Source organism: Oncorhynchus masou, unplaced genomic scaffold, assembly GCF_036934945.1.
Source record: "Oncorhynchus masou masou isolate Uvic2021 unplaced genomic scaffold, UVic_Omas_1.1 unplaced_scaffold_5994, whole genome shotgun sequence".
In the NCBI taxonomy this organism is placed as follows: Eukaryota; Metazoa; Chordata; class Actinopteri; order Salmoniformes; family Salmonidae; genus Oncorhynchus; species Oncorhynchus masou.
In genome coordinates, this window is record NW_027012418.1 from 3,312 (window position 1) to 16,897 (window position 13,586).

General features: G+C 46.5%; 1 protein-coding gene across 1 annotated transcript; it reads left to right on the forward strand.

The window, feature by feature from the left end:
- Positions 1–3,625: 3,625 nt before the first annotated feature.
- Positions 3,626–4,420, forward strand: LOC135536352 (uncharacterized; the record flags this gene model as incomplete). Its single annotated transcript, XM_064962700.1, has 1 exon — positions 3,626–4,420. A coding segment is annotated over exon 1 (795 nt), but the record flags the coding sequence as incomplete, so codon positions are not given.
- Positions 4,421–13,586: the final 9,166 nt, after the last annotated feature.

The following is a 13,586-nucleotide window of genomic DNA, read 5'->3' on the forward strand; positions in this document are numbered from 1 at the left end:
ACCAGCCAGGAGACAGTGGAGAGAGAGAGCAGGGCAACCAGCCAGGAGACAGTGGAGAGAGAGAGCAGGGCAACCAGCCAGGAAGTGAGTGGAGAGAGAACGGGAACAGCAACTCCAGGGACAGTGGAGAGAGAGCAGGGCAACCAGCCAGGAGACAGTGGAGAGAGGAGGGCAACCAGCCAGGAGACAGTGGGAGAGAGAGAGGGCAACCAGCCAGGAGACAGTGGAGAGAGAGAGAGCAGGGCAACCAGCCAGGGGAGACAGTGAGGCAGCAGGGCAACAGGGCAGCCAGGAGACAGTGGAGAGAGAGAGCAGGGCAGCCAGCCAGGAGACAGTGGAGAGAGAGAGAGCTGGGCAGCCAGCCAGGAGACAGTGGAGAGAGAGAGCAGGGCAACCAGCCAGGAGACAGTGGAAAGAGGATGGCAACCAGCAGGATGACAGTGGAGAGAGAGCAGGGCAACCAGCCAGGGGGACAGTGGAGAGTGGAGCAGGGCAGCCAGCCAGGATACAGTGGAGAGAGGAGGGCAACCAGCCAGGAGACAGTGGAGAGAGCAGGGCAACCAGCCAGGAGACAGTGGAGGAGAGGGAGCAACCAGCCAGCTCAAAAGCAACAGAGCAACAAACAGAAAGACCAGCAGCCTTCCCACCTGCCAAATACAGACCCTTCAAATCCTCAGCACACCCCCGAGCAGGCAGACACACAGCACACCCACAGACAGCCCTTAGGTCACAGTCACACACAGAGAGAAGGAGCAGTGGGTTCCACTGTAACAATAACACACCAGCTCTCATCTGACAAACTCACTAGAGACAGAGCTTTAGTGGAGCAGGTTGAGGCTTCACTGTTCCTCGGTGTCCACATCAATTAAGGATCTATCATGGTCCACACACACCAACACAGTTGTGAAGAGGGTACGTGCGCCTCTTCCCCCCCAGGAGAATGAAAAGATTTGGCATGGGTCCCTCCAGATCCTTACAAAGTTCTGCAGCTGCACCATTCAGAGAATCTTGACTGGCTGCATCACCGCCTGGTTGTAACCTGCTCAGCATCCCACCGTAGGTGCTACAGAGGAGTAGTTCTATCTCAAGGCCATCAGACTGTTAAACAGCCAACACAAACATTGAATGGCTGCTGCCAACACACTGACTGAACTCCAGCCACTTTAATAATGGGAATTGATGGAAATTGATGTAAAATATATCACCAGCCACTTTAAACAATGCTACTTACTTACTACTACTACTTAATATAATGTTTACATAGCCTACATTACTCATCTCATATGTATATACTGTACTCGATACCATCTACTGCATCTTGCCTATGCCGTTCTGTACCATCACTCATTCATATACATGCATGTACATATTCTTTATCCCTTTACACTTGTGTGTATAAGGTAGTAGTTTTGGAATTGTTTAGGTTAGGTTAGTTATTACTGCATTGTCGGAACTAGAAGCACAAGCATTTCGCTACACTCGCATTAACATCTGCTAACCATGTGTATGTGAGAAAATAAATTTGATTTGATTTGATTATTGCATATGGCACAGTACATCACCAACATCAGGACCAATATACCAGGCGGTGTCAGCAATGCCCTACAGAGGGTGGTGCATACGGCCCAGTATATCACTGGGGCCAAACTCTGCATCAGGACCAATATACCATGCGGTGTCAGAGGAATGCCCTACAGAGGTGAGTACGTACGGCCCAGTATATCACTGGGGCCAAACTTTGCATCAGGACCAATATACCAGGCGGTGTCAGAGGAATGCCCTACAGAGGGTGATTACATCACTGGGGCCAAACTATCCAGGACCAATATACCAGGCGGTGTCAGAGGAAGGGCCCTATAGGGGGTGGTACGTGGCCCAGGGCCAAACTTTCTGCCATCCAGGACCAATATACCAGGCGGTGTCAGAGGAAGGCCCTATAGGGGTGGTACGTACGGCCCAGTACATCACTGGGGCCAAACTTCTGCCATCCAGGACCAATATACCAGGCGGTGTCAGAGGAAGGCCCTAAAGGGGGTGGTACGTGCGGCCCCAGTGTAAGACTCCAGCCACCCTAGTCATTGACTTCTCTGCTACAGCAAGGCAAGTGGTACAGATACGCACCAAGTCTGGAACCAACAGGAAACCAGCTTCTACTCCCAAGCCGAAAGACTGCTAAATAGTTAGTTAAATAGTCTGAGTAGGTATTGGTTATCTGCATTGACCCTTTTTGACTCATTACATACACTGCTGCTACTGTTTATTGTCTATCCTGTTGCCTAGTCACTTTATCCCTACCTATATGTACAGTGCCTTTGGAAAGTATTCAGACCCCTTGACTAACATTTATGTTAGACTTAAACATGTTATGTTTGATGTAATCTAACATGGATAAAATTTTAAATATCATCAATCTACACACAATACCCCGTCATGACAAAGCGAAACAGGTCTTTAGAAATGTTTAGCAAATGTATTAAAAACATAAATACCTTATTTACGTAATACCTTATTTGCTATGAGACTCGAAATTGAGCTCAGATCCTGTTCCCTTTGATCATCCTAGAGATATGGCCTCCATCTTTCTTAAAAGGAAGAAGATTGGAACCACCAAGACTTTTCCTAGAACTGGCCAAACTGAGCAATCGGAGAGGGTCTTGGTCAGGCGGGTAACCAAGAGCCCAATGGTCACTGACAGAGCTCCAGAGTTCCTCTGTGGAGATGGGGAGAATCTTCAGAAGGACAACCATTTCTGCAGCACTCGATCAAGCAGGCCTTTATGATAGAGTGACCAGATGGAAGCCACTCCTCAGTAAAAGGCACATGACAGCCCACTTGAAGTTTGCCAAAGTCACCTAAAGACTCTCAGACCATGAGAAACAAAGATTCTCTGGTCTGATGAAACCAACATTAAACGCTTTGGCCTGAAAGCCAAGAGTCCTTTCTGGAGGATACCTGGCACCATCCCTACGGTGAAGCATGGTGGTGGCAGTATCATGCTGTGGGGATGTTTTTTCAGGTGCAGTGACTGGGAGACTAGTCAGGATCGAGGGAAAGATGAACGGAACAAAGTACAGAGATCCTTGATGAAAACCTGCTCCAGAGCACACAGGACCTCAGACTGGGGTGAAGGTTTACCTTCCAACAGGACAAGGACCCGAAGCACACAGCCAAGACAACACAGGAGTGGCTTCGGGACAAGTCTCTGAATGTCTTTGAGTGGCCCAGCCAGAGCTTGGACTTGAACCCAATCGAACATCTCTGGAGAGACTTGAAAATAGCTGTGCATTGACACTCCCCATCCAACCTGACAGAGCTTGAGAGGATCTGCAGAGAAGAATGGGAGAAACTCCCAGGGTTTATGTGTCAATGTTATACTTCAGTTTTTTTTTTTTTTTTACCATTTAATACATTTTTGAATAAGGTTGTAATGTGGAAAAAGTCAAGGAGTACTGTACATATTTACCTCAATTATGTCATACCCCTGCACACCAATCCTGTGTATATAGTCAAGTTATCGTTACTAACTGTGTATATAGTCAAGTTATCGTTACTCACTGTGAATTTTGAAACACAATTTGATTTGAGACACTAGCATGGCCTCAATGTGGCAAGGCTGCTGGTATGAATGCATCCCATCATCACCACCACCAGCCAGGCCCAGCCCACCACCAGCCAGGCCCAGCCCACCACCAGCCAGGCCCAGCCCACCACCAGACAGGCCCAGCCCACCACCAGCCAGGCCCAGCCCACCACCAGACAGGCCCAGCCCACCACCAGCCAGGCCCAGCCCACCACCAGCCAGGCCCAGCCCACCACCAGCCAGGCCCAGCCCACCACCAGCCAGGCCCAGCCCAGCCCACCACCAGCCAGGCTCAGCCCAGCCCACCACCAGCCATGCCCAGCCCACCACCAGCCAGGCTCAGCCCACCACCAGCCAGGCCCAGCCCACCACCAGCCAGGCCCAGCCCAGCCCACCACCAGCCAGGCTCAGCCCACCACCAGCCAGGCCCAGCCCAGCCCACCACCAGCCAGGCTCAGCCCACCACCAGCCAGGCCCAGCCCACCACCAGCCATGCCCAGCCCAGCCCACCACCAGCCAGGCCCAGCCCAGCCCACCACCAGCCAGGCTCAGCCCACCACCAGCCAGGCCCAGCCCACCACCAGCCATGCCCAGCACCAGCCATGCCCAGCCCACCACCAGCCATGCCCAGCCATGCCCAGCACCAGCCATGCCCAGCCCACCACCAGCCATGCCCAGCACCAGCCATGCCCAGCCCACCACCAGCCAGGCCCAGCCCACCAGCCAGGCCCAGCCCACCACCAGCCAGGCTCAGCCCACCACCAGCCAGGCCCAGCCCACCACCAGCCCCAGCCCACCGCAGCCCAGCCCACCACCAGCCAGGCCCAGCCCACCACCAGTGTTAAGGGAGAACTTTATTATTATTATTTTTTTTAAAGATTTTACAGCAAATCTCTTCTTTTGGTTATAGAGCGATCCAGACACAGCTTTCTGTAATTTCAATTAGTTTTGATACTTACCCACAATGCAATAGATGAAATTCTGTCATTCTGAACTTTATCCATACGTTATATTCCGTTTGGTTACAACTCGGCGATACCTCTCCGCTTGGTTACGACTTCGGCGATACCTCTCCGTTTGGTTACGACTCGAGCGATACCTCTCCGTTTGGTTACGACTCGATACCTCTCCGTTTGGTTACGACTCGAGCGATACCTCTCCGTTTGGTTGCGACTCGGCGATAACTCTCCGTTGGTTACGACTCGAGCGATACCTCTCAGTTTGGTTACGACTCGGCGATACCTCTCCGTTTGGTTACGACTCGAGCGATACCTCTCCGTTTGGTTACGCTTCGAGCGATACCTCTCCGTTTGGTTACGACTCGGCGATACCTCTCCGTTTGAGTTACGACTCGAGCGATACCTCTCCGTTTGGTTACGACTCGGCGATACCTCTCCGTTTGGTTACGACTCGAGCGATACCTCTCCGTTTGGTTACGACTCGAGCGATACCTCTCCGTTTGGTTACGACTCGAGCGATACCTCTCCGTTTGGTTACGACTCGAGCGATACTTCTCCGTTTGGTTACGACTCGAGCGATACCTCTCCGTTTGGTTACGGCTCGAGCGATACCTCTCGTTTGGTTACGGGCTCGAGCGATACCTCTCCGTTTGGTTACGGCTCGAGCGATACCTCTCGTTTGGTTACGCCCGGCGATTGCCTCCGTTTGGTTACGACTCGAGCGATACCTCTCCGTTTGGTTACGACTTCGGCGATACCTCTCCGTTTGGTTACGACCCTCCATCCATTCTAGCAGCAGGATACACGGAAATGGAACAGCTGGATAGGTGAACCACTCGAGTAGCACAAAACGGATATATAACGTTGTGGATAAAGTTTAGAATAACACAATGTCATGTGTACAACATAAAAACCTGAATCACTATACTGAGAACTTGGCCGTTTCGTAAAGGATGACGTGTTTAGGTGTTTTTATTTAGGTGTTTTTTGGAGCCGTACGTGTTTGTCCGCGGCCCCATACAGCAGAATCGAGCAATAAGGAAGTGTATCGCGAGTGGGGTAAGTTTCTCAAAAAAACAAGTGAAATGGCAAAAACAAAAACTGTCTTGACACTTCTAGAAGATTCTATTTACATAAAAAAAAGGTAAACTTGTCCTTTAATTAGACAGTGGTGCTGGTGTAGACGTCACCGAGAGCCCTGTGCCAGATCATGATCACGTCTCTGACCTGACAGCAGTAACAGGACAACCTCTCACTGAGAACAGCCATCTGCTCTCACCTAGCCTAGCTGTTTCAACACTCCTCCCTAGTCCCTTCTCCACTCTCCTCCAAGCACAGCATGAACCTCCTCTCCCCTCTCCTCCAAGCCCAGCCTGCACCTCCTCTCCTCCAAGCCCAGCCTGCACCTCCTCTCCTCCAAGCCCAGCCTGCACCTCCTCTCCTCTCCCCTCTCCTCCAAGCCCAGCCTGCACCTCCTCTCCTCCAAGCCCAGCCTGCACCTCCTCTCCCCTCTCCTCCAAGCCCAGCCTGCACCTCCTCTCCTCCAAGCCCAGTCTGCACCTCCTCTCCCCTCTCCTCCTCCTTTTTCTCCAAGCCCAGTCGACTTCACCTCTCCCATCTCTCCTCCATTTTCTCCTAAACCAGTATGCTCTACTTTCTTCCCTCACTTCTCATCCCCCCATCCTGCTCTCAAACAAAATGCTACTGCGAAAACTCCCACTCTCCTCCCAAGCAGCCATGATCATGGTGGGTGAGCGCGGCAACAGAAAAGACAGAAGGGATTCTAGTTAGGTGTTCTAATTGGCCCAATATATATATATATATATATATATATATATATATATATATATATATATATATATATATATATATATATATATATATAGACTACTCTACACCAGAAAGTAACAGATTTGCACAACATCAATATGTGACAAAGTGTCTATCATTTAGCTATTTAATGACAGTAAAGCATCATTCTATTCAAATGATCCTGTCTTGTTCAATGACTACGGAAAAAGTGCATAGCATGACATGCAGGTGCGTTTCAATCTGAGGAGACAAACGGTAATGGGTAATGGTAACGGTAATGGTTCAAGGTCATGTATATTGTAGCGGTAATGGGTAATGGTAATGTAACACAAATGGTAATGTATATTGTAACAGTAATGGCTAAAGGTAATGTATAGGGTAGCAGTAATGGGTAAAGGCAATGTATATTGTAACCGCAATGGGCAATGGTAATGTATATTGTAACAGTAATGGTTAAAGGTAATGTATATTGTAACGGTAATGGTTAAAGGTAATGCATATTGTAACGGTAATGGGTAATGGTAATGTATATTGTAACGGTAATGGTTCAAGGTCATGTATATTGTAACGGTAATGGGTATTGGTAATGTGTAATGTAACAGTAATGGTTAAAGGCAATGTATATTGTAACAGTAATGGTTAAAGGTCATGTATATTGTAACAGTAATGGTTAAAGGTCATGTATATGGAAACGGTAATGGGTAATGGTAATGTATATTGTAACGGTAATGGTTAAAGGCAATGTATATGGTAACGGTAATGGGCAATGTATATTGTAACGGTAATGGGTAATGGTAATGTATATCATAACAGTAATGGTTAAAGGTAATGTATATCGTAACAGTAATGGTTAAAGGTCATGTATATTGTAACAGTAATGGTTAAAGGTCATGTATATTGTAACAGTAATGGTTAAAGGTCATGTATATCGTAACAGTAATGGTTAAAGGTAATGTATATTGTAACAGTAATGGTTAAAGGTAATGTATATTGTAACGGTAATGGTTCAAGGTCATGTATATTGTAACGGTAATGGGCAATGGTAATGTATACTGTAACGGTAATGGTTAATGGTAATGTATATTGTAACGGCAATGGGTAAAGGTAATGTATATGGTAACGGTAATGGGTAATGTATATTGTAACGGTAATGGGTAATGGTAATGCATAATGTAACCGTAATGGTTAAAGGTCATGTATAGTGTAACAGTAATGGTTAAAGGTAATGTATATTGTAACATTAATGGTTAAAGGTAATGTATATTGTAACGGTAATGGTTCAATGTCATGTATATTGTAACGGTAATGGGTAATGGTAATGTAACATAAATGGTCATGTATATTGTAACAGTAATGGCTAAAGGTAATGTATATGGTAACAGTAATGGTTAAAGGTAATGTATATTGTAATGTAATGGGCAATGGTAATGTATACTGTAACGGTAATGGTTAAAGGCAATGTATATTGTAACGGTAATGGTTAAAGGCAACGTATATGGTAACGGTAATGGGTAATGTAAATTGTAACGGTAATGGGTAATGCATAATGTAACAGTAATGGTTAAAGGTAATGTATATTGTAACAGTAATGGTTAAAGTTAATGTATATTGTAACGGTAATGGTTCAAGGTCATGTATATTGTAACGGTAATGGTTCAAGGTCATGTATATTGTAACGGTAATGGGTATTGGTAATGTAACAGAAATGGTAATGTATATTGTAACAGTAATGGCTATAGGTAATGTATAGGGTAACAGTAATGGTTAAAGGTAATGTATATTGTAACAGTAATGGGCAATGGTAATGTATATTGTAACGGTAATGGTTAAAGGCAATGTATATTGTAACAGTAATGGTTAAAGGTAATGTATATTGTAACGGTAATGGGTAATGGTAATGTAACAGAAATGGTCATGTATATTGTAACAGTAATGGCTAAAGGTAATGTATAATGTGACCGTAATGGGCATGGCAATGTATATTGTAACTGTAATGGTAATGTATACTGTAACAGTAATGGGTAATGCATATTTTAACAATAATGCGTATTGCTAATGTATAATGTCACAGTAATGGCAATGTATATTGCAACAATAATGGGTAATGTATAGTGTAACAATAATGGGTAACGGTAATGTATATTGTAACAGTAATGGGTAATGGTAATGTATACCGTAACAGTAATGGGTAATGTATTACGTAACAGCAATGGTAATGCATACTGTAACAGCAATGGGTAATGTTTAATGTAATGGCAATGTATAATGTAACAGTAATGGGTAATGGTAATGTATATCGTAACAATAATGAGTAATGCTAATGTATATCATAACAATAATGGGTAATGCTAATGTATATCGTAACAATAATGGGTAATGCTAATGTATATCGTAACAATAATGGGTAATGCTAATGTATATCGTAACAATAATTGGTAATGCTAATGTATATCGTAACAATAATGGGTAATGGTCATGTACAGTGCCTTGCGAAAGTATTCGGCCCCCTTGAACTCAGCCCCCTTAAGTTAATACTTTGTAGCGCCACCTTTTGCTGCGATTACAGCTGTAATTCGCTTGGGGTATGTCTCTCTCAGTTTTGCACATCGAGAGACTGACATTTTTTCCCATTCCTCCTTGCAAAACAGCTCGAGCTCAGTGAGGTTGGATGGAGAGCATTTGTGAACAGCAGTTTTCAGTTCTTTCCAACAGATTCTCGATTGGATTCAGGTCTGGACTTTGACTTGGCCATTCTAACACCTGGATATGTTTATTTTTGAATGGCCATTCCATTGTAGATTTTGCTTTATGTTTTGGATCATTGTCTTGTTGGAAGACAAATCTCCGTCCCAGTCTCAGGTCTTTTGCAGACTCCATCAGGTTTTCTTCCAGAATGGTCCTGTATTTGGCTCCATCCATCTTCCCATCAATTTTAACCATCTTCCCTTTCCCTGCTGAAGAAAAGCAGGCCCAAACCATGATGCTGCCACCACCATGTTTGACAGTGGGGATGGTGTGTTCAAGTGATGAGCTGTGTTGCTTTTTCGCCAAACATAACGTTTTGCATTGTTGCCAAAAAGTTCAATTTTGGTTTCATCTGACCAAGAGCACCTTCTTCCACATGTTTGGTGTGTCTCCCAGGTGGCTTGTGGCAAACTTTAAACAACACTTTTTATGGATATCTTTAAGAAATGGCTTTCTTCTTGCCACTCTTCCATAAAGGCCAGATTTGTGCAATATCGACTGATTGTTGTCCCACATGGACAGAGTCTCCCACCCCAGCTGTAGATCTCTGCAGTTCATCCAGAGTGATCCTGGGCCTCTTGGCTGCATCTCTGATCAGTCTTCTCCTTGAATGAGCTGAAAGTTTAGAGGGGGCCAGGTGTTGGTAGATTTGCAGTGGTCTGATACTCCTTCCATTTCAATATTATCGCTTGCACAGTGCTCCTTAGGATGTTTTTGGTTGGAAATCTTTTTTGTATCCAAATCCGGCAAACTTCTTCACAACAGTATCTCGGACCTGCCTGGTGTGTTCCTTGTTCTTCATGATGCTCTATGCGCTTTTAACGGATCTCTGAGACTATCACAGTGCAGATGCATTTATACGGAGACTTGATTACACAGGTGGATTGTATTTATCATCATTAGTCATTTAGGTCAACATTGGATCATTCAGAGACCCTCACTGAACTTCTGGAGAGAGTTTGCTGCACTGAAAGTAAAGGGGCTGAATAATTTTGCATGCCCAATTTTTCAGTTTTTGATTTGTTAAAAAAGTTTGAAATATCAATAAATGTCGTTCCACTTCATGATTGTGTCCCACTTGTTGTTGATTCTTCAAAACAATACAGTTTTATATCTTTATGTTGAAGCCTGAAATGTGGCAAAAGGTCGCAAAGTTCAAGGGGACGAATACTTTCGCAAGCACTGTATATTGTATTCCTGCAAGGTTTATACCCAGTCAGTGTGGATGCGAATAGGATGGCTTAGGCATAGGTTGTGTTGTGTTGCTCATTCCCCCTCATGCTACCTCCAGTGACCTCCCCTCCCCTATCTCTACCTTCCCTACTCCAGTGACCTCCCCTCTCCGATCACTACCTTACTCTCTCCAGTGACCTCCCCCTATCTCTACCCCTTACTACCTCCAGTGACCTCCCTACCCTATCTCTACCTTACAACCTCCAGTGAACTTCCCTATCACTACATTACTACCTCCAGTGGTCTCCCCCCCTATCACTAAATTACTACCTCCAGTGACCTCCCCTACCCTATCACTACATTACTACATCCAGTGACCTCCCCCTACCCTATCACTACATTACTACATCCAGTGACCTCCCCTACCCTATCTCTACCTTACTACCTCCAGTGACCTCCCCTATCACTACCGTGCTGCTACCTCCAGTGACCTCCTCCCTATCTCTACCTTACTACCTCCAGTGACCTCCCCTATCACTACCGTACTACCTCAGTGACCTCCCCTCCCCGATCACTACCTTCGACCTCCAGTGACCTCCCCTCCCCTATCACTACTGAGCCAGACCATGACGGACCCTCCACCTCCAAATCGATCCCTCTCAGAGTACAGGCCTCGTTGTAACGCTCCCACTCCTTCAATGATAAACGAATCCGACCATCACCCCTGGTGAGACAAAACCACGACCTGTCAGTGAAGAGCATTTTTTGCCAGTCCTGTCTGGTCCAGCGATCGATGGGTTTGTGCCCATAGGCAGCGTTGTTGCCGATGATGTCTGGTGAGAACCTGCCTTTACAACAGGCCTACAAGCCCTCAGTCCAGCCTGTCTCAGCCTATTGCGGACAGTCTGAGCACTGATGGAGGGATTGTGCGTTCCTGGTGTAACTCGGGCAGTTGTTGTTACTATCCTGTTCCTGTCCTGCAGGTGTGATGTTGGATGTGCCGATCCTGTGCAGGTGTTGTTACACGTGGTCTGCCACTGTGAGGGACGATCAGCTGCCTGTCCCTGTCTCCCTGTAGCGCTGTCTTAGGCAGTACGGACATAGCAATTTATTGCCCTGGCCACATCTGTAATCCACATGCCTGCTTGCAGCATGCTAAGGCACGTTCCCGCAGATGAGCAGGGACCCTGGGCATCTTTCTTTTGGTGTTTTTCAGAGTCACTAGAAAGGCCTCTTTAGTGTCCTAAGTTTCCATAACTGTGAACTAAATTGCCTACCGTCTGTAAGCTGTTAGTTTCTTAAAGACCATACCACAGGTGCACGTTCATTAATTGTTTATGGGTCATTGAACAAGCATGAAACAGAGATTTAAACCCTTTGCAATGAAGATCTGTGAAGTTCTTTTTGGATTTTAACAAATTACCTTTGACAGACAAGAGGGAGATGTAGAGATGGGAGAATAGAGGGAAGTGGTGGATATTCAAATGTTTAACTGCTGTATGTGGTGATGTAGGCTATAGCTTAGGCTAGTTCCATTTGCAGTCCATTATAATATACACAATTTTGTATATCTTTGTTTTACCAAACATAAAATTAATCAAATTAATATTACAATACCCATTTAATGATGGATACAAATGGGCTATAAAATTAACCAGAGCAGGGAAAACGCAACGTTTCAACATCAACAAATAGAACGACCCACCCAACCGACCCGTCACCCAATACTTGAAGTAGGAGGATGACGATTGACTTGTGTTCTTTATGTTACTGCTGTACTGCTGAGCAACCATGGCTTCAGCCCATAGATAAACCTACAGGTCCAGCCACTCTCCTCTCCTTCCCACCAGACCAGTATCCCTGGAGAATGAAGACAACGTGTGGATATGAGGAGGAGGAAATGGCATTAGAGCTGTAGCTGTGAGACAGACAGACAGCGGGAGAGAGACAGACAGACAGACAGCGGGAGGGAGACAGACAGACAGACAGACAGCGGGAGAGAGAGACAGACAGACAGACAGCGGGAGAGAGACAGACAGACAGACAGACAGCGGGAGAGAGACAGACAGACAGACAGCGGGAGAGAGACAGACAGACAGACAGCGGGAGAGAGACAGACAGAGGGAGAGAGACAGACAGACAGCAGGAGAGAGAGACAGACAGACAGCTGGAGAGAGAGACAGACAGACAGCTGGAGAGAGACAGACAGACAGACAGCTGGAGAGAGACAGACAGCTGGAGAGAGACAGACAGCTGGAGAGAGAGACAGACAGACAGCTGGAGAGAGAGACAGACAGACAGCTGGAGGAGAGAGAAAGACAGACAGCAGGAATAAGAGAGACAGACAAACAGCTGGAGAAGACAGACAGACAGCTGGAGAGACAGACAGACAGCAGGAGAGAAGACAGACAGACAGCAGGAGAGAGAGACAGACAGACAGCTGGAGAGAGAGACAGACAGACAGCTGGAGAGAGACAGACAGACAGCTGGAGAGAGAGACAGACAGACAGCTGGGGAGAGAGACAGACAGACAGCTGGAGAGACAGACAGACAGCTGGAGAGAGACAGACAGACAGCTGGAGAGAGAGAGACAGACAGACAGCTGGAGAGAGAGAGAGACAGACAGCTGGAGAGAGAGACAGACAGACAGCTGGAGAGAGACAGACAGACAGCTGGAGAGAGAGACAGACAGACAGCTGGAGAGAGGGCAGACAGACAGCTGGAGAGAAGACAGACAGACAGCTGGAGAGAGACAGACAGACAGCAGGAGAAAGGAGACAGACAGACAGCAGGAGAGAGACAGACAGACAGCTGGAGAGAGAAGAGATGAAAGCTGGAAACGCCGGGTAGCTGGAGAGAGAGACAGACAGACAGCTGGAGAGAGAGACAGACAGACAGCTGGAGAAAGGGCAGACAGACAGCTGGAGAGAGAGACAGACAGACAGCTGGAAAGAGAGACAGACAGACAGCTGGAGAGAGAGACAGACAGACAGCTGGAGAGAGACAGACAGACAGCTGGAGGAAGACAGACAGGTGACAGCTGGAAGACAGACAGACAGCTGGAGAGACAGACAGACAGCTGGAGAGAAGACAGACAGACAGCTGGAGAGAGGCCAGACAGACAGCTGGAGAGAGAGCCAGACAGACAGCTGGAGGAGAGAGACAGAGCGGGAGAGAGAGACAGAGGAAGCGAAGGCGAGAAAGGCATAATGACATTTGAGATGTCTCTATTCCTTTAAAACTTTTAGTGAGTAATGTTTACTGTTCCTTTCACTTTTGTTTATTATCCATTTCACTTGCTTTGGGAATGTAAACAT